At 43.7% G+C, this 21526-nt stretch overlaps 2 protein-coding genes across 17 annotated transcripts in view; both read right to left on the reverse strand.

Annotated features, from left to right (window-relative positions):
• The window catches only part of LOC311304860 (dynein axonemal intermediate chain 1-like), a 674193-nt gene that overhangs the window by 299412 nt on the left and 353255 nt on the right, over positions 1–21526 (reverse strand). The window lies entirely within an intron of this gene.
• epb41l2 (erythrocyte membrane protein band 4.1 like 2) overlaps positions 709–21526 on the reverse strand; it is a 106576-nt gene continuing 85758 nt past the window's right edge. The window contains exons 14-24 of one of the 16 annotated variants that reach the window (XM_084432149.1): positions 20320–20394; positions 20163–20198; positions 19395–19454; positions 17624–17782; positions 13437–13490; positions 12001–12543; positions 11167–11295; positions 10680–10778; positions 6590–6670; positions 6045–6156; positions 710–1747 (exon numbers count right to left, since the gene is read on the reverse strand). In XM_084432149.1, coding sequence (XP_084288275.1) covers positions 6052–6156; positions 6590–6670; positions 10680–10778; positions 11167–11295; positions 12001–12543; positions 13437–13490; positions 17624–17782; positions 19395–19454; positions 20163–20198; positions 20320–20394 — 1341 coding nt within the window. In that variant the 3' untranslated portion in view covers positions 710–1747; positions 6045–6051. Of the gene's footprint in view, positions 1748–6044; positions 6157–6589; positions 6671–10679; positions 10779–11166; positions 11296–12000; positions 12544–13436; positions 13491–15331; positions 15425–17623; positions 17783–19394; positions 19455–20162; positions 20199–20319; positions 20395–21526 lie in introns of all 16 variants that reach the window. The other 15 variants (XM_084432159.1, XM_084432158.1, XM_084432153.1 and 12 more) reach the window with 15 other exon arrangements.

The following is a 21526-nucleotide window of genomic DNA, read 5'->3' on the forward strand; positions in this document are numbered from 1 at the left end:
ATGTGTCTCTGGAAACTAAATACAGGGCTCCTATGCAGATTGGATTGATCGGAGTAATTTCCAGGTCTGGATAAGAATGAAAAAAATAAATCAAATATTCACTGTCACAAAAATCTAAATGACCTCACTGGCGTTTCGATCCCATGACGTTCATCTGCCATTTCCATATGCCAATAAAGTCATTTTGATACTTTGGCAAATAATTGATAGTGTGCAGGGTTTTCTTTTTGATTTTGTTGGTCCTTTCTCCTCCGCACCGATCCATTACCTTGGGTAATTGTTAACTGAATGGGAAAATATGTATGCTTCTAGACTACTGCTGATACCAGTCTGCTTTCAAATGCGAATGTGTAGAATAGGTGGAGCAAAACACAACACAAACAAACTTACAATTTGTTGTAGTTTTCGCTTTACACTTTAGAAGTTTACCCGCAAATGTGAAAAGGGTGACCTATAAAGACTAAAAACAAGTGTAAACATCATTACAGCAAACATAAAGTGTAAAGATATATGGAGACGATCCTGAGAAGTGAAACCCAGTTTGCTTGTTTGGTTAGGTAAGAAATGATTGTGTAGAGCTCTCTCTAGAACTCACTAGAGTCAGTCATTCACACGAATCTCAGAGATGATGCTGATACACGTGGATAGATGGCAATGCTAATGCTAATGAGCTACTGACATCATCAAACATAAACCAATCACAGATCATCAACTGGACAGAGCAGGATTATTAGAGAATAAACAAACTTTATTTTGAAGAGTGTTACACAATGGGTTGGGTGGGGCATAAAAACATGATAGATCATTCAAAGCTGCTTAAAAAAAGAACGAGAAAGTCAATTCTACGATGAACTGCTATACACAGGGTCCAGGAAGAGGAGAGAGAGAGAGAGAGAGAGAGAGAGAGAGAGAGCACAGGCCTCGCTCAACATTAGCACTGGCAGTTTGGTCGCGTTTGATCATTTCATCAAAAGTATCGGAAAGAGATTAAAAAGATTTAAAAGGGCAAACAGGCCGAGACTTTGCCAAAAAAATCATCAGATTTAAAAAAAACAAAAAAAACAAAAAAAACAAGAGGTTTCTACAAATATTTGAATATTGGTGCCGGGAAACGGCTTGAAATCCCAAACTTTCCAAAGAGCTGCCTAAGGTTTGAAGTTTTCTGGAGTTTGTAAGGTTTCGTCTCGTTGCTCAGAGAGGTAGAAGGCGTTCCTCCTCCCCTCGGTGGAATGTGTGTGTGTGTGTGTGTGTGCTTGACTGCATAGAGGAAAGATTGGCACTGCCGTCCACCAATGAGAAATCACACAGTGCCACTGTCCTGTGCTGCTGGTCCCTTATAAAACACATCATGAAAACCAATCAATCAATCAATCTTTAGCCCCGCCCCCATCACCCCCACCCCCTAAAGGTTCAGCATCACCTTCAAATGCTCACGCTCCTCATATTATTATTATCATCATCATCATTATTACACTGTACTCCTCCACGACGTGATTCTCCTCCAAATCCAGACTAGGAATGTGAATTACTAATTAACAATAAAAATAACAGAAATCTAGCCTTCAGAGATGGTCAAGACGATCTTTTGAGGGAAAGAGATAAAACAAACACTAAAAAAATAAAATGCTACAGATGTTAGCTAAGTGGTTCTGAATGCTAGAAGATGAAGCTGTTTCTGTACAGGATCAGAGCTGCTCTCCTCCACAGATGACCTCTGACCCCTGGAGGAACGTGCTGGACTTCAGCTCTGGGGAAGAGCAAACACAGTTATTACACACACATCCGGACGCTCATGAGGAGATTCACGACACTGTTCCACTGCGTCACGTCCGGCGAGTCATTGAGGAACACAGATTACATTTCAATTCTAATGTTAAAAAGGCACTATATTCCTGACCTAAATCTCACTTATGGAACATATTTAATTTTTCACAAAGCAACCAATCAAATCGTGAATAATGGTCAACATTTCCCTGGCACATCTTACCCCGAAGCTCCTGACACACTTCCACTCGTTTCATAACGGCTTGCGTGGTTTCAGTGTGTGAGTGCTGGGTTACTCTGGACTCGTCTGACCTGACATCATTTACTCCACTGGTTTGGGGTTTCATTAATTATGCACTTATTTTAAGTCATATTAAGTTATCCAATATTTTAATGGCACGTTCGTAGGGTCACGGTTCTCTGATGTCGATAATAATAATTATGAATAGTGGTATGTTTCAACTATGTTTTTTTTTTTTTTTAAAGAGTATAATGATAATTGTAATAATGAAACGCAGTGTGTGCTTCACTCTGAAACACGCAGCGCATCAGACTATAGTTATTCAGCTACACCACAGCCTTTGATGTGAATCTCGCTAAGCTATATCACGATTATTGTGCAGCGTCATTTCTTCAGTTTAACTGATATACTCATTTCCTTCCCCATACACTCACTGACCTCCATTTGGGAAACCAGTGAATGAGGAGACTTTTCTAATTACACGAAATCACGCAGTTTGTTAGATTAAGGCCATGTCCACACTAAAGGCCCTTTCACACCGGACGCCAAACGAAAAAGCGGAACGAAAAAGCGAATAGTTCTCATCAAAACCAGTCAGATCAGCCGCGACGTCTGTGACGTTCAGAGCTTCAACATTCCAAAACTTTCACGCCGACAGCTGAGAAAACATGGACACTTCATCATCATCATCATCATCATCATCATCATCCAGTGAAGACGAGCTTTTCATTTTCTTTAAAAGACAGAACAGAAGGTGTTGGCTGCACCCGATCTGACAGAACAGAGCGTCTGAAGGGGAGTATGCTAATGTCCACTCTTAGTTTCCTCTTCCTCTCTCCTCTTCCTCACACAGGTGTCCCTGAGGGTTTCCACTGTGTTTTTGCGTCTTCAACTAAACACAGTGCGTTTCGTAATGTCAATACACATTACATGTAACACACGAAGTAACAAGTTAAAATCATTCTACTAGAAACTGTAGATAATGTATAGATACTAAAAGCAGCCCTAAATAGTCTGACTACATCTTGTCACATGTTCACAGTAAACACGGTCTCTGTCTCTATCTTTGACGATAATAGTGTTAGCTTTCTATCCCAGATGTAGTTTAGCCTGCTAGCCTACACAGCACAGGACTACACAACGACTAATCACACAACACACTCACAGTCGAGATAACCGAGTTGGTTGGCAATGCTACGCCACACACTGTCTTTCAAACCGTTGTCCTTGTAGTGTGTGATTGGCTGAAGCCTTTTCTGTCGCCGCACATCCGCGTTCGGTGTGGAAGCGCTCATTACACACACAGCTGATCACAATATAAAACCATCGCGCAAATTATTCCTGCATCAAAATCACGTCCGGTGTGAGAGGACCTTAATGTGTTTTCGTTTGAAAACATAATTTTCCTCCCCATTCTGGCCTTCAGTCCACACCGAACGCTCTCAAAGCGGATAAATTTGAAAACGCCGTCTTCGCGTCGTAGTGTGGACTGAGCAAACGGAGGCTTTTGAAGACGATGACGCATTTTTAGTCATGTGATGCAGTCATGTGACCAATTCAGCCAAGATGGTGAACGACATTGTCCAGCAGTTGTTTTGGATGCTCTCCGTTTTGACAGCCTTAGAGACTAACCTCACTGTCGGCCCGTTTCAAAATCTCACTTTCCTCGACGTAAATAAACGCCTAGCGGAAATGACGCAGGTCGAAGCGTCTCAGGGTTTACTCATGCGCAGAACGGGGACGTAAGCGTTTCAGACGCTTCAGTGTGGATGAGCAACTCTTGGAAAACGATTGAAAATGATAGTGTGGAGCGTTTTTAGACGGAAACGCCGTTTTCAAATTTATCCGGATTAGTGTAGCCTGAGGTGATGACACATCTAAAGGTGTTTGCACACGGAGGCCGAAGGTTTCGTATTCGTCACGCACAGAAACCTTGCACACCGAGGCGTGTTAATGAATCTGTTGCGATAAAATTCACAAAACAATACAAAATGGAGTCTTCAAGCAGTGAGGATTGATTTTGTTTTCCTTTCTCTTCTTATAAATTCTAAAAAGAAAGAGGAAATAGGATGTCAGAGGCTCAGTTTGATGCTCTGCTAGTGATACTGGAGCCACACATTAAAAAGAAGACTTCCGAGAACCAATTGATCCTGAACAGGTCTGGATTTTGGCGTCCGCTTGTACGGTGGCTCTGAACTGTCAGAACACCTCTCAAAATGCTTGCTATGGATGCGAAAAACGCAGAAAACTGAACCCGATCCGAATGACGGACGTTTCAGAGGCAGTGTGTAAACGTGAGGTCGTACTTGAACTAGTGCACGAGAACAGTGTGCAAACAGCTTCTTTAAAAACTGAAGATCAGGCACTCAGAATCAGCTGTTGTTCTAACAGTGGCGGGAGCGTTTAGGCGAATACTAGCACATGCTAATCTCCCACTGCAGATGAAGCTACACACACTCGCTCGACGTGATCAAGCTGACGAAACACTGAAAGCTCAGCTTTACTTTCTAGTGAAGGAAATCAGTGGCAGAGCTGTGATGTTCCCAATCCCAGTCGGCCACTGCTGACATGCGGAGGAAAGCGCATCAGGAAACGCTTTCATCTCTCAGACGCGCTCCGCTCACAGAAGGGCAGAGGTCAGCTGGAGACGTGACAGCGCTTCCCCTCAGAGACGGCAGCTTCACCAAAACACAACTAAAGGGCTTAAAAACTGTTTCCAGTCATAGATGCGAATAGAAAAATTGGAATATGGCATAAAACGGTTGTGAATAAAGCAGCATTTCCATGAACATCATCGTCATTTCCTGGGAAATTGGCGCAAAACATCAGTTCTGTCCCGACAGCTCTCGGGAGATTAGCATGGTAATGGGTATGGCAATGTTAACGTATTTGGTCTTGGCGGAATAGATCTGCTACGCAAGTACCGAGACTCACTACTGCGAATACACTCACAGACATTACTGTGAGAGTGTGTGTGAGACACTGCTGATCTACACAGGTGGAGCTGGGGAAGAGGGAGGGCTTCTGGGAGAGCGCCGCTATGCTAACAGCAACACACCGGTGTTTGTGTGAGTGTTGAGCCGCAGATCATTGGCCGCTGTGCTGTGTAACACACCGGTGTTTGTGTGAGTGTTGAGCCGCAGATCATTGGCCGCTGTGCTGTGTAACACAGTCTGTTTTGTCTGAAGTGAACGTAAACAGTTGGGGAAGAAGTGTGCACAGTATCAGTACATTAGCTCTTAAAGTGACAGCAGCCTATCACTCGCTGCTCTTGACTGAAGGTTTTCTAACTTTGATTAGGATTAATACAGTGAACATTATGCAGTGTTATTTTACATTTGATTACTTAATTAAAAATGTCAGTACCTGAAAATGACTGTCAGATCTTCCTGAAAACCCTGATTATCTCATTTGCATCTTTGTCCTATTGTATTTATTTGTGCTATCGCTTGTAATTTCATTACATTTACATTACATTACATTTATTCATTTAGCTGACGCTTTTATCCAAAGTGACTTACAATTGCTATATATGTCAGAGGTCGCACGCCTCTGGAGCAACTAGGGGTTAAGTGTCTTGCTCAGGGACACATTGGTGTCTCACAGTGGATTCGAACCCGGGTCTCTCACACCAAAGGCATGTGTCTTATCCATTGCGCCACCACCACCCCATTATTTGTTCTTATTTTATTACTGATTGTTTACTTCTGTTTTAAATGTATATTAGGCTCGCAGTTTTAGCTGTGGTATTGAAGTTTGAGTTTTTTACTGGTATACGAGTCACATGTAAAATAACGTAATCTTACGGTAAAATGAATTCAGACCCGGTGTGTTCAGAAACTCTCCGCTGCTTTAACATGAGGAACACACGCAGCTGGCAGATCCAGGACAGAGGAAATAAAGAGACAAACACAAGGAAAAGACACAAAGAAAAGGGGAGAAACGAGAGGCTCTGGGCGCAGGAGGAGGAAGAGGAGGAGGAGGAGGAGCCAGTCGTCAAGAGCGCTGCTGTTGCCATGGCGAGTTGCCATGAGCTTACCTGTCCTTCAGTCCTCGTCCTCGGCCAGCTCCGTCTCTTTGTGGACCACCACGCGAGTGACCGACATGTCAGGGTGCTGCTCTTTGGCCTCCTTTATAGCCTGGGCCAACGCCTGACCCCACACAGTGACCCACACACACACACACACACACACACACACACAAACCAAACAAAAGATTCAACTGAAAAAATGAACAACTCAACTCAACACAAGAATGAAAACTCAACTGAATGACACACAGACGACGGGGGAACATGCATCTGCAGCGCTGGACCTGCGAGAACCATGTCTCCGTGTGTGAGGATGGCGAATGTCTCATCGCTATGGTAACGGTGTCTCAGGGCAGTGTGTGTGCGTCACAGAAACAGCTCAGGGTTATAATGAGCAGCTCCTCTACAGCTGTTGGACACCGCGAGCCCAGCGAGAGACAGACTGTATTACAGTATCACACATGATCAGCTCAGCTGCGGCCGGTCATTGTGTGTGTGTGTGTGTGTGTGTGTGTGTGTGTGTGTGTGTGTGTGTGTGTGTGTGTGTATCTCACCTGATCGTGATCGATGTCAGAGTCTCCCGTGATGACGATGCGCTTCTCAATGCGAGTTTCTGACAGCCCGCCCTTTAGTGTCTGTCAATCATTAAAGAGACACAGACGTCACGTGACACATCTGAGTCAAACACAACGTTCAGCAGGAGATAATGGAGGCCGGAACATGATTGGATTAAGATAAAAAAATAATAAAGTAGTTTTAGAGGATCAGGAATGTGAATTAAAGTACACTGCAAAAATGATTTTGGTCAAAGTTGCAATTAAAACTAATTATTTGAGTACGTTTTACAAGAAGATAGTCTTTCAGCTGTTGCTCCACAGTGTAATGTTGCTGTTTCGTTGAAATTATGTGTGGAATTTACTAGCAATTTCTGAGTAAAAATGGTTACAGTAAATCCTACACCCATGTTTCCTTCAGTCGAGTGTGAGTTTTGATGTGCTGTGTTTAAACACTGGTCCTAGATCAGATTAAACCCACTTCTGATGTACTTCAGCAGGTTCCTCTGTGTTTAATGTTCAGGGAAAAGAAGACTGCGGTCTGTCAGTTCAAAAACTACATGTTCTCCACAAGGAAGCTGATTTTTAACAGTAACTGCTAAACCTTTAAAGTCAGCTCTAGCGTGAGCTACGAGGAGGTTAATCGATGGTATCTGCTTCAGTTGAAGCCGTCAGTCTGCATTATTTCAACTTAGTTCTAAAATAATCATGTTTAAGAGTGGAATTTGTGGTGGAAAACTACATTACCCATAATGCTGTGGAGAAAATTACACCAATCAGAGTCAAAACCAGCAAAATGCACCAAAAGATCTCTTTAGCTCCGCCCACTCCCATGAAGCACTGCAAGTGACATGATTAAGTCAATGTCCCTACACTCTCAAAACACTTATATAGGCTATTTTGCAATAAACTTAAAATATACTGTTTATATACAGTACCAGTCAAAAGTTTGGAAACATTACTATTTTTAATGCTTTTGCAAGAAGTCTCTTATGCTCATCAAGCCTGCAGTTAAAAACAAAAAAAAAACAAAAAAAAACAGTAATATTATGAAATATTATTACAATTTAAAATAATGGTTCTCTTTTTTTAATATATTTTAAAATGTAATTTATTTTTGTGATGCAAAGCTGAATTTTCATCAGCAAGTACTCCAGTCTTTGGTGTCTTATGATCCTTCAGAAATCATTCTAATATGATGATTTGATACTCAGTTATTATCAATAATGGAAACTGTTGTGCTGTTTAATATATATATTTTGGAATACTTTTTTCAGGATTCATTGATGAGTAAAACGTTAACAGCATTTATTCATAAAAACAGCATTTATTCAAAATAAAAACATTTCTAACAATATAAATCGTTACCATCACCTTTTATCAATTTAACGCATTCTTGTTGAATTAAAGTACTAATTTCTTAAAAAAAAAATAGTTATTGTTCCCAAACTTTTGAACGGTAGTGTATATTGTTACAAAAGATTTCTATTCTAAATAAATACAGTTCTTTTTAACTTTTTATTCATCAAATAATCCTGAAAAAAGTATCTCAGGTTATAAAAAAAATATTAAGCAGCACAACTGTTTCCAACATTGATCATAAATCATCATATTAGAATGATTTCTGAAGGATCATAAGACACCAAAGACTGGAGTACTTGCTGATGAAAATTCAGCTTTGCATCACAAAAATAAATTACATTTTAAAGTATATTAAAAAAGAGAACCATTATTTTAAATTGTAATAATATTTCATAATATTACTGTTTTTTTTTTTTTTTTTTAACTGCAGGCTTGATGAGCATAAGAGACTTCTTTCAAAAGCATTAAAAATAGTAGTGTTTCCAAACTTTTGACTGGTACTGTAGGTATATATATATATTTGATTGATGACGAATGAGAGAGTTGTGCGTGAGCCCATACTCTATGCTCTGTCGGCTTTGTGTTCTGGTTTGCGATCCGGTCCTCCGATTATCAGCGAATTTAACAATATTCCATTAGTTGTTCCACTGGACATGTTCCCTCTGTTCCCAGATCTTCCCTCACGTCTCACCCGTCTTCACAGGAACTATACGCGTTTCTTCCTTTGGTTCGCTTTAAAGTAAGCCTATTCACAGTCTTTACTGTGGTAAAGTAGAAAAACGCTGTAGGACAGATAGCCTTTACACTTGCACGTCAAGTTCTTTTGTGCTTGTTATTAGACTTGGTAAGGCGTCAAGTTTATTTGTGATTTTAGTTTGGCTTTCTCTGGCAGCGCGAAATCAGGCACAGCCTACATGTCCTGCCCTTGTGGAGGAAACACTTCACTCTTCAGGCCGTCTACAAGCAGAACACATGAAGATATAAGAGAGCTGGTCTTCCTGTGTCCCACATCCCCCTCAGAGCTAGCGCAGGCTAGGCTATATCACACCTCTGTGTGTGCAAATATTCTGTGTTTTTAAATATTTAACTATTATATTATTTAAGTTAATATTATTTAATGATATTTATTTCAATGCTTTACAGGCTTTAGTGTGTTGTTTCATTGACGGAAGTGTGTGTGTTACCTTGGTGATGTGTGTGTGTGTGTGTGTGTGTGTGTGTGTTACCTTGGTGATGTGTGTGGTGGTGCAGTGACTCAGAGGTGATGTGTGTGTGTGTGTGTGTGTGTTACCTTGGTGATGTGTGTGTGTGTGTGTGTTACCTTGGTGATGTGTGTGGTGGTGGTGCAGAGTGACTCAGAGGTGATGTGTGTGTTACCTTGGTGATGTGTGTGGTGGTGGTGCAGAGTGACTCAGAGGTGATGTGTGTGTTACCTTGGTGATGTGTGTGGTGGTGGTGCAGAGTGACTCAGAGGTGATGTGTGTGGTGGTGGTGCAGAGTGACTCAGAGGTGATGTGTGTTACCTTGGTGATGTGTGTGGTGGTGGTGGTGCAGTGACTCAGAGGTGATGTGTGTGTGTGTGTGTGTGTGTGTGTGTTACCTTGGTGATGTGTGTGGTGGTGGTGGTGCAGAGGGACTCAGAGGTGATGTGTGTGTGTGTGTGTGTTACCTTGGTGATGTGTGTGGTGGTGGTGGTGCAGAGTGACTCAGAGGTGATGTGTGTGGTGGTGGTGCAGAGTGACTCAGAGGTGATGTGTGTGTTACCTTGGTGATGTGTGTGGTGGTGGTGGTGCAGTGACTCAGAGGTGATGTGTGTGTGTGTGTGTGTGTGTGTGTGTGTGTGTGTGTGTTACCTTGGTGATGTGTGTGGTGGTGGTGGTGCAGAGGGACTCAGAGGTGATGTGTGTGTGTGTGTGTGTGTGTGTGTTACCTTGGTGATGTGTGTGGTGGTGGTGCAGAGGGACTCAGAGGTGATGTGTGTGTGTGTGTGTGTGTTACCTTGGTGATGTGTGTGTGTGTGTGTGTTACCTTGGTGATGTGTGTGGTGGTGGTGGTGCAGAGGGACTCAGAGGTGATGTGTGTGTGTGTGTGTGTGTGTTACCTTGGTGATGTGTGTGGTGGTGGTGGTGCAGAGGGACTCAGAGGTGATGTGTGTGTGTGTGTGTTACCTTGGTGATGTGTGTGGTGGTGGTGGTGCAGAGGGACTCAGAGGTGATGTGTGTGTGTGTGTGTGTGTGTGTGTGTTACCTTGGTGATGTGTGTGGTGGTGGTGGTGCAGAGGGACTCAGAGGTGGTGTGTGTGTGTGTGTGTGTGTGTGTGTGTGTGTGTGTTACCTTGGTGATGTGTGTGGTGGTGGTGGTGCAGAGGGACTCAGAGGTGATGTGTGTGTGTGTGTGTGTGTGTGTGTGTGTGTTACCTTGGTGATGTGTGTGGTGGTGGTGGTGGTGCAGAGGGACTCAGAGGTGATGTGTGTGTGTGTGTGTGTGTGTGTGTTACCTTGGTGATGTGTGTGGTGGTGGTGGTGCAGAGGGACTCAGAGGTGATGTGTGTGTGTGTGTGTGTGTGTGTGTGTGTTACCTTGGTGATGTGTGTGGTGGTGGTGGTGCAGAGTGACTCAGAGGTGATGTGTGTGTGTGTGTGTGTGTGTTACCTTGGTGATGTGTGTGGTGGTGGTGGTGCAGAGGGACTCAGAGGTGATGTGTGTGTGTGTGTGTGTGTGTGTGTTACCTTGGTGATGTGTGTGGTGGTGGTGGTGCAGAGGGACTCAGAGGTGATGGTTTGAGCTGTCATGAGCACACCTGGCTCCCCGTCTCCATTACCATCCAACTGTCAATCACACACAGAACACACACACACGTTCAGAACTCAACACAGACGAACGAGTTCACATTAATGGTGAAGACGAAGCTACGTCAACATTACGGTTACAGTTCCAAAGCAGTTCAATGACAGTCAAGCTGCTCTTCTGAAGAAGTACTGAGCTAAACTACTGACGAACCGCATCAGAGATTCCTCAGGGGGATATATATATATATCTATCAGATAACAATGTATATTTAGAAATAAAGATTAGATCAGTTATTTTTGGCAAACAACAATCAGCACCTCTACTTTCATTGTTTCAATATGACGATAAAAGTGGGTTGGTTTGTTTCAAATACGTCTCCTAAACCACAGTAATGCTGAAGTCCCCGGATCACGTGACCCCTCTCACCTGCGCGGCCTCGTACGTGATGGTCTTGGTCTCCGTGTGGACGATGGGCACCTCCTTCGTGGAGATCTCCGTCTTCTGAGCCGCGAACGTGTCTGAGATCGTGACCATCTCAGTCTTCACCACAGGAGGCTACAGAGAGACAGAGGCCGTGAGCGTGAGGAACACACACACTCTGACGTCACTACACACCGACACCACGCAGAGATCAGGCTCATGCAGTCTAAAACACACACACACCACTATACACTACTCGTCTTTGGTATAACGCATGCAGACAAACCCAGATATCCCAAGCCAAACAGTGTGTGACGGTACACGAGTACAGGTTTGGTTTCAGTGATCTTTGGTTTCAGTGATCTCACACATGCAAAAGCACGATCTCTCAACATATCACGACTCTATTCCTATCAGTGTGATCAAATCATGTCAGTGACATCACTGAAGTTACAGAATCTCTACTAGCAGAGTGAAGAATCAACGTAAGCTAACTATCAAGTGTGAAGCATGCGACGATACATAACATGCAGCAGAAAATATAAGCCCCCGCATGCAACGCTCCCAGTGTGTGTGTGTGTGTGTGTGTGTGTGTGTGCGCGTGTAGTAGAGTAGGATGGAATATAAAATCAACTTAAAGGCGAGAGGATGGAATGACTGACGTTAAAGCAGACAGAACCACATCATTTATACTGCTTCTCTTCCTGAAAGGAGTGCTAGAGAGACGGATGCGCAGATCGAGCGGGATCTTCCTCCGGGACGAGGGAGGAGTGGGAAATGGAAGAGGAGATGAGGAGAAGAGCAGGGAAAGCGTCTCCGCTAGCTCACGACGCCAATTACCTCCGAGCAACAGATAACCTGCGGCAGGAGCTCCGCCTCCACGCGCGACACGCTGCCATTGACGACGGGAGGCTCCTCCTCCACGGCTCTGAGAGGGGGCGGGGCTTCGGCTGCAGGGGCGTGTCCATTGGGAGCGTCGTCCTTGTCTGTACACTCTTCCTCCTCAGGCTGTGCGGTTGCTTGCTCTTCCTCTGCACTAGGGGCGGAGTCAGCTGGTTCTGCTTCTGTGATTGGCTGCGACTCTACCACAGAGGGCGGAGCTTGCTGTATAAGCTCCGCCTCCTGTTCTTCCTCAGGCTCTTCCTCGATCTGCTGAACGGAGATGCTCGCACTGGGTGTCTGAGCGTGATACTCCGCCTCTTCTTCGCTCTCACTGTCCGAGGATAAACTCCTCTCCTCCTTGACCTCCGTCTCCACGGTAACCGGGGTCTCGGGGGCGGGGCTTTTGGGCTTGGCTTTGATGACCTCCTCGATGACGACGGTCTCTTCCACGACCTCTACGACCTCGGGCTGGCCGTTCACTTCAGGTTTGACCTCTGTGCTCTACACCAGACAACGACACACAGACACACACGAGGGATGGAGAGAAAAGCAAAAAACATAAACGATGACCACAGAAAAAAAAAACTAAAGGAAACAAACTTAGTCAAAGTCAGAGCCATTTCAGTGCAAGTCAGAGAGATGTACAGTCTGTTCAGTGGGAGACACACAAGGAATTGTGCGACGTGTGCTTGAGAATCAGTCAACGATGAAGAATAATAAAATCTTAATCCTGATTTTCCTAGAGAAGAGATCAAATAGTTTTTAACGTCACAGTTAAACTTGTATAGTGTTGAATGGGAGACGACAGCAAATCTAATTTCCAAATATAAAACTCCATTATAGTGTATCTACAACTGTACAACAGAAGAACAAACTGGAGATTGAGAGCGAGATCCCTCAGGATCTGTGTTAGAAGCCCTCACAGCGGCCCTAACTAGCTCACTGTCATATTAAGCAAAGGTAATAAAACACAAAGTATAGTGTATTAAACTGCTAGATTTATGAAGTTAATAACTCATGTCTTCACAGTTCGACTGTCAGGATTTATTCTCTGGAAACACACTATTGTCTCTCAGTTAAATCTGTTGTTCTGGAGAGTTATGACTCTCGCTGAGCACACTGTACATCGTCTATCGCTCACAGCCAATCAAACATGGCATCTGCTCCAACTAAGGTCCATAAACACTGCAACACCACACATATATAATCAAACAAGCAACATAAGGAGAAGAGAGACAGTCGTAACAAGCTGAAGATGAAGAAAGCATGGCTGACAGACAGATGATGATCTCGGAGTCATGATGTCTGCAACGGAAAAGGGATGAGATGTGTGTGTGTGTGTGCAGTGTTAGGTGTGTGTTTGCTCAGGTGATGTTAGGTGGCTGAGCGAGGACCTTGCTGGCGTCTCCGCTGTCGGTCTCGGGATGAGGAGGGCTTTTCTGAGGAACCTGAAGGCAACCATAGGACACAGTCACTCAAACAGACACACACACACACTCTGAGGAACTGCTGACACCTGCCACTCACGGCGATCTGATCGCAAGCGGTCTCCGGGTCTACAGTCTCAACCCCACACGTGTGATGGGACCGCCCGAGACAGCAGGTGTAAACAGGGTCTGAGCGGGAACGGGTTCGGGGAGGTGGAGGACGACAGTTAGAAGACCATGTACACACACACACACACACACACACGGCGGCAGAGGTGAAAATGACTGGCCAATGAGAGGAAGTTGATGAGCAGTCTGGCAGTGAGATAACCTCTCTGATCTTATTACACGGCTCTGTGGAATACTGGATTCTGATTGGTCAATCACACCATCTATAAAAACTGATAACACAGGCTCATCCGGGTCACTGTAACTGAAGTCGGCGCTATATGCTCGCTAGGAACGGTTTTTCCTCGTGAAAGTTTTGCGTTTGGTGAGCTAATAAAATATTAAAACTCAAATCAATGTTAGTGTACAGCTATTTAAGTCGTCGCAGACTCACTCTTGTTTCGTACAAGCGCAGCGGCTGCCATTCTGCGATGATTGTTCTGTACGTTGTTGAATTATGAGATACAAACAGGTACGATTATAAAAGAGTTTAATCTCAAATCAATATCTCTTCTCTCCATAATTATTAATGTGGTGAGATGCAGTGTGATAAGTGTTATGACTGTACGCCGTATCTCTTAAATGTCCGTCTAGGTTGAACGTGCTGCTTGCTTTCTCCACGGAAGCTTTGCGTTTAAAGCCCTAATAAAATATTTCGCCTCAGATCAATATTTCATGTCTAATTATTTATTGATGTGGGAGGTAGCCGTGTAATAAGTGTGTTCTGTGTATTAATCTGCGATAACCGGCTGGATGTACATTATCCCTTAATCACTACGGCACAACGGGATGGCAGAACCAGCAGTGCAGGTTTGAGAGGTGTTGCCCCGACAAATCTCGCGAGAATCACGACTTGCTTTACGGCACGGAAGACACCAGCACGCATTTCAGACGTGAATCATGGCAGAGTCGACGAAGAAAACGAAGAAAGTGTGCAAACGTACTCGACAGTATATGCCAGTGTTGTTTTCAATAAAAAAAACATTTGCACAAAGCAAGCCGATCCACTTTTCCATGTTGATAAGAGCATTAAAATGAGAAAAAAAAAATAATGGGGCAAAAAGAAATCAAGGGACATTTAGGAGAATAGATAAAAATGTGCGATTAATTGCGATTAACTGTGAGTTAACTATGACATTAATGCGACTAATCGCGAAGAAATATTTTAATCGTTTGACAGCACTAGTTTTTATCCATGCAAGCGTTGCCCGAAGCAACTTTCTGTGCGCATAAGTGTGTGTGTGTGTGTTATCAAATAATACAAATATTTGCATGAATAAAAGCATGATCATATCAGATGTAATGCTAGCCAAAGGATTACGGAATAAACGGATACTGCATTAATTGCGATAAATACTTTTAATGCATTAGAGTGCAAAAAATGAATCTTATGCGTTAACTCTTTAATTTTGACAGCAGTAACATATATTTGGTATTGAAATTGTGAATTTCTATCTGCTATAGATAGACAAGTAAAATCAATTTTTAAATCCCAAGAACTCAATCTTTTAGCTTATGCCGTTTTTTGAGTTGATGAGTAAACAAAACTTCACTAAACATCATTTGTAGCGCGAGGACTGGTAGATCTGCCAGATCTGAGCATGAACTGGGTTTGTTTAAAGAGAAGGCAGAGAACACACAGCCGTGAGCAGATGCACAGAGACAGCAGAAGCAGACGGAGAGACTCTACTGGCCTCTGCTGGAGCGGCAGTGGTACTGCAGGAGGCCGTCAGCCCCGAGAAGCACGCCTTGCTCAGAAAGAGAGAGGTGAGCTCCTCTTCCAAACTCTACAGGCGTCATGAAAACACACCGCAGGGACAGGGATGAAACGAGAGGGTGCGAGGACAAGAACACACACAGAAACAGAAGAAACAAGAGAGAGAGAGAAACACAAAAACACTTGAGTGTGACTAGAAGAGCTACTAACATGCACACACACACACACACACACTACAGAAATGGCAGTAAAAGCATTTCAAAATGAACACAGAGAGCATATGCAGAGAGGAGCGCTTCAAAACCAGAGATTTAGAGAATCAAGAATGTCAAACGGGTGCAAATAAAATCACTCACATAAAACACGCATGTCAAAAAGTCTTTGGCAGGAGCTCATCATTTGCATTGACTGATAAAAGCATGATTTAAAAACGCATACAAATAAACAGAAGGAGCTGAAAGACACAACGTGAGTGAAAACTGCAACTGAGGTCAGCAAACCTAAACAATGAGAGAAGCATTCTGCTGGAGAACACAAGAGTTCGGTCGCAGTGAGGAGAACAACACAATATACATGAGCAGTGATGAAGAAACCAAAGGACAGAGAGAGGCATGAGCGAGCCGGTCAGCCTGAGCCGATGCACCCATCAGACTGAGAGCTGCCCTGCCATTGGCCAGTGTAGAGGACAGGAGGAGTGTGTGCGGGAGACAGCTGGGATTATGAGGAGGCTTTATAAATCTACTTAGACTCCAGAAGACAATAGCACATCGTGACGTCAGGAGTGACAGGTGTCAGCACGACGTCTCGCGCTGGGGAATGCGATCATCTACAGAGACCCTAATCATCTCCAGCTCTGCTCACACACGCACGCTTTACAGGACAGGCTGGATTTGAATGATTTGTGCAAATTCAGAATGATTTGATTCGACCCGATTCTGTATTTTGCATTCACAGGATTATGTAAATGCTTCTAATGTGTCTCAGGCAAAACCAGACAAAACTACCAAACATTTTTTTTTTTAAATAAACAACTTTAAGGCGAGACACTACAGGTGAATAGGGTAAAATTAGATAGATATCACCATGAAATCTCCTCAGTTGATTACTTACACAAGTATATAAAAAAAAAATTATTACAAGGTTTAGAAATGTGTTTATGCAAATTAGGCATTATCTCATTAAATATGCACGATTTTGCATATATTTTCGGTAGATAGATCTGAACATATGATAAAGCCAGGTGCAACATTATTTTTTCATTTTGTTTACACACAAGGATTTCAGCTTATATGCTTTCATTACCTAGGACATCAAAATATACTGTCCATAGACTTAAAAAAAATCGATTTTCGACATTTTTTTTAATTAAAATGTCACATAAATCAGGCCAGGAATGATTTATTAACAAATCCCTCTGAAAATATCTTCAGAATACTGCTAAGTGTGTAACTGGAGAGTTTGGTGTGCACAGGTGCCACATAGGCTGAGATGTTTGTACTGGAGAATGACAAAAAACTCATTTTGAGAAAACGGCAGTTAAAGAGTTAAATCGCTCTAAACGAGATTTCGTCGTTAGCTTTAAATCCCCCTTTGGACATTCACGATTGGTTACTGGTAGAAAGGAAATGCCCATATTTGGGATAGCGTTGTGCAGGAGACTCAGAGCTTTACAGCGACACCGGTCACGACAGACTTCAGTGAACAGACGGAGCTCGGCGTGTCGCGCTGGAATGCTCACTTCCTGGTGAATTCGGGAGAAACTTACAGCCGCAAGTAAACAAAATGTAATAAAATAAACATCTTAATGTATATTTTCAGCGTTTTCTTTATAGCAGCTTGAAAGAACACATATTGAAGGAGTAAACGAGCCCAAAATCTCAGAACTGACCACTGCATGAAGAATCTGTGTTTATGCCTGCCGTGTCTCGCCTTAAATGCATGTAAATGCAGGCTACTTGTTGTATAACAAAGTGCAATGTGCTGATAAAATATCTTAGAGCTGATCACACCTAGGAAAGTGTCCTATATTCCAATTCCAATTCTTAAAGGCCGAAAAAAACGATTCACCAAAAATCCATGTTTCAAAATCGACGCATTGGCAGGATTTGTAATCGATGCAATGATTACGCAACTAATTTACGGAGATAAAATTGTGAATATGTTCCCAACTGTCCCACCGTACAACAGTAACCCAGCAGAGGAGGAGAGCAGGAGGTGAAGGACAGCGAGGGCATGCCGGCGTCTGAACCCCGAGCAGAAGCACACGTACCCCTTGAGCCTGCAAGCGCAGGGTGGTGGCAGGGCTGCCCGTCAGCCGCTTGTCCCACTGACTGGGCCTGGGCTCGGGCGTAGCCTCCATAAAACTGCGCTTTAGCTCGCTAATGCTAGCCTGATGCTTCAATACATCCTCCTGGGTCTTATCCAAGTCCTGAAGGGCCCACCACACCAGGGAGAGGCAGGCAGAGGGAGGACAAAGGGACAACCAACAACCAGCACATTAGTCATGGAGAGACCTGAACCCCGTTAATAGTCCAGCCTCACTGCTGTCGAGTCCTGAGCTCCGGCCAAACACCCGACTGGGGTGGCTCCAGAAGTATACCTCAGTGCACTCATGATGACAGATCGGCTGATGTGGACAGGACATCTGGAACATCTTTAATAACTAACCACTAGGACAATCACATTGGAAGTTATTGATATGGAAAATGATTTGGAAAATGAGGTTGTGGGGGACAGAAGTACAGACTGTGAAGGCTGTGATGTCCTTCAAGTGAAATAAAAAAAAGAAACAGGTGTGAATGAAACTTGGCTAATTCAAAATCATGTCACGCCCATTATTTTTTTGGCTAACTATTTCGAACCACCGAAACAAACTCAAACCGAACTTCGTTTTGGACAGATTTCATTTAAAATTACATCTTTACTCTAAGTTTGAAGGGGTGTGGCATAATTTCTATTGAAATCTGGCTAAAACGAAGATCATTTCGTGGTTTGAAACAGATTGCCAGTGAAGACTTAACCAGGCCTTCACATGTTGTACACTGAATAGCCTATTGCTCTGACTGTACAGCTATACCACAACAACTCATCTCCATTCACATCCAAATGAATAAGTAACAGCAGGAAGTCCTGATTAATATCAATCAGTATTCCACATTTGAAGGATGGATTAAATGGTCATATAATGAGGGTCAGGTGAGAGGTCAGAGGTCAGTGACTGTGGGGAGCAGTGAGGCAGGACTTGTTCAAATACTGAGGACTGGGGCGGTGCAGTGATTCACTGCCTCAATGCCAAAGACACACAACCAGATATCCTGGAGAAAGCCACTTCAATTAAAGTGCGCCATAATGAGAAAACACTTACTCTTATTCCAGTTTCATTTGTAGAGAAATTTATGATGATTATGAGAACATTTAGACTGAAACGGGGCACGGTTTGCATGAAAAATGGGTAATGTGCCCAAACTTTAGCCATTTTTACACCAAAAGGAATTAAAAATGCATGATAATTTATCATCTACTACACAATGATTTCAGCTTTAGACTTTTAGGCCACAAATTAACCACAAACCAAATCAGCCTGTGTTTTGGCAAGTGATCATGGGTCGGGTGTCTTTAGCACTGACAGGGTCACCCCAGGATGAGTAACTTCATTTAGTTATAAAGTCAAATGTAAACAATCACCACAACCAAAGCAGAAAGCAACCTGTCTGGTTAGGGAAATACTATTAGTGTTGTTATGAAAACCATTCCCAAAAGACATTTACACGGATGTTACAATCACCACGCATCACGTACATTCAGTTCACCCGCAGACATGCGCCCGGTGTAACATGCAGCCTATGCATGGGTGTACACACACACACACACACACACACACACTAATGCATGCACACAAAGCCTGAGAGAGGAAGAGTGAGAGGCAGCCCAGGACAGTAGCCAGAGACGGGACACAGGTCCACCATCCATTATGCTTTTGCTCTTTCTTTTGTTTTCTTAAAAAAAAAATTAAAAAAAAATGGTTTTGATCACATACGAACCTCCAACATTAAATTGCTATGTCTGACATATATATTTTCCCCCTGCACTCTCAACTTGCTCTGTGGATTAAAAATGAGAACACATTTCAACAGAACGGAAAAAGACAGATGGTAATGAACTGGAGTCTTAAATCTGGATGAACATCAGAAAATGTTCTGTAATGGAAAATGATTACAGTACATGTACGGAAGGCTCCAAAAGGCTGAGAGCACCCGTGAAAATGCTCCTTTTTATCATCGAATACCATTTTCATTACAAATTATATTATCAGCATATCAATTTGAGTGAAATGTCCAATTGAAAACAGCATCTAGGTTTAAATTGGATCTTGAATCTCAGATTCTCAATGTGCTCTCAGACTTTCTCCATCCAGTTTGGTTCATGTACGACACTTCAGATTTCCTGCATGTTGATTTGTATCAGGGTTATTAGAAGTTTAACCAACCAACAGGAAAATCAGCATTTGATTATGACTACAAGTCATCAAACAAGCACTGCTTAGCCAATCAATCAGCAAATCTATGGCCTATTGATCGCTCAAGAGAGCTCACGTGATTTGTGCCTCATTTGCAATCGAAATAAACACAAACGTCACATTACAGAAAAAGCACAAAAGCAAATAAAAACCACCAACCATCAGCACAGCAAAGAAAGCAAAGATTTCACATCAAACAACCATGATGCAAGAACCCCATCACTTTCATTTGGACATAAAAGCAAAAAAAAGACACTGAATTACAACACTCTGCATCTCAAAAGTGAAAGACCTTTCTCTCAGGAGCGCCAGTGCCACCTTTATCCGTCTGTGTATGCCATCAGAGATAAAAGATGAAGATTAGTTCAAAACATGTCCTACAATACCTTTGGGTTGTGCGCTAATTATATGAATATGATTACAGATGCATGCTGGGAAGGTTAGCAGACCTCAATGGCCGATTCATAGGTGACGGATGTGGCCACGTCCGTGTCTGGCTTCTCCACGACCTCCACCTGTGGACTCTAATTGGTGGAATAATGGACAAAATTGTCGGAAAGGTGAAATGGATGATGGGAAGGCCTGAATCCCCAATCAAAGCGCACACAGGGTGTGTGACGTCATTGTCTGAGTGTGATGCAGTGCCTATTCTGCTTTTCCGACTTTATTAACCTTATAAAACACCTGAAGGACTATGATGAATTCTCAGCTAAGAAGTTGATCCAAATGCGTATAAATCTGAAGTATAAGATTCGAGCTGGTCGAGTGATTCGGTTTCAGGTCTAATAAACGAGGGGAGTTTTGAGACAGGATGTGGACTATAAATAGGTTCCCACTGGAATGTGGCTACAAGCTGCGAGCAGGAACATATTCTGCATTTTACACTAAAAATCTGGCACTGGAAGGTGGAGCGGGACGGAGAGAGGGGGAAGGAGGAGGAGGAGGCGGCAAACAGCAACAATGCACACGGTAGCGCTTTATGAGGTGCCTCAAGTGCCGATCTGTCAAGTTTTGGTAGTAAAATCAATGGCTTTAGGGAATTCTGGAAGGTCATAAGTCGTCAGGATTCGATTCTTTAGGTTGGGAACCACATTCGAGTCCATTTGGGTCTGGTTCATACGGACTCCAGTACAGCGGGACAGAGAGAAGAGCTACAGGACGAGGGGAAACAGCAACAAAATGCACACGGTAGCATTTCAGGAGGAGGGCAGACATGAGAAAGGAACGGGGGAGGTTAGGGGTCGTTTAGGCGGCGGGGTCACACTGCATCTCCTCTGAAGAGGTGGTCTCGGCCATGGCCTCCGCCGGCCTGAAGTGAGCCAGCGCTTTGGGCTCCAGGTAGCAGAGGGACATGGCCAGAGGCAGCGCCAGCAGCAGAGACAGCACCAGCGACTGGCAGGCGGAGAGGAAGACGGCGAAGATGAGGAGGAAGGAGGGCAGGAGGGCAGGGGACGAGAGGGCCAGGTCCTCGGGAAGACCCTCGCAGAGCCGGAGCAGGGACACACCCAGCCGGGGCGGGGGGTCCTCGGACCCCGAGACACTCTCCACGGGCGAGGACGACAGGGCTTTAGATGAAGCCTCTCCGTCTAAAGAGGAGCCTTCGGGCACCCAGGTCAAAGGGTCAGGGTCAGGCTCGAGGTGAAGGTCGGGCTCGTC

This window comes from Rutilus rutilus (genome assembly GCF_951802725.1).
Source record: "Rutilus rutilus genome assembly, chromosome: 15".
NCBI classification, from domain to species: Eukaryota; Metazoa; Chordata; class Actinopteri; order Cypriniformes; family Leuciscidae; genus Rutilus; species Rutilus rutilus.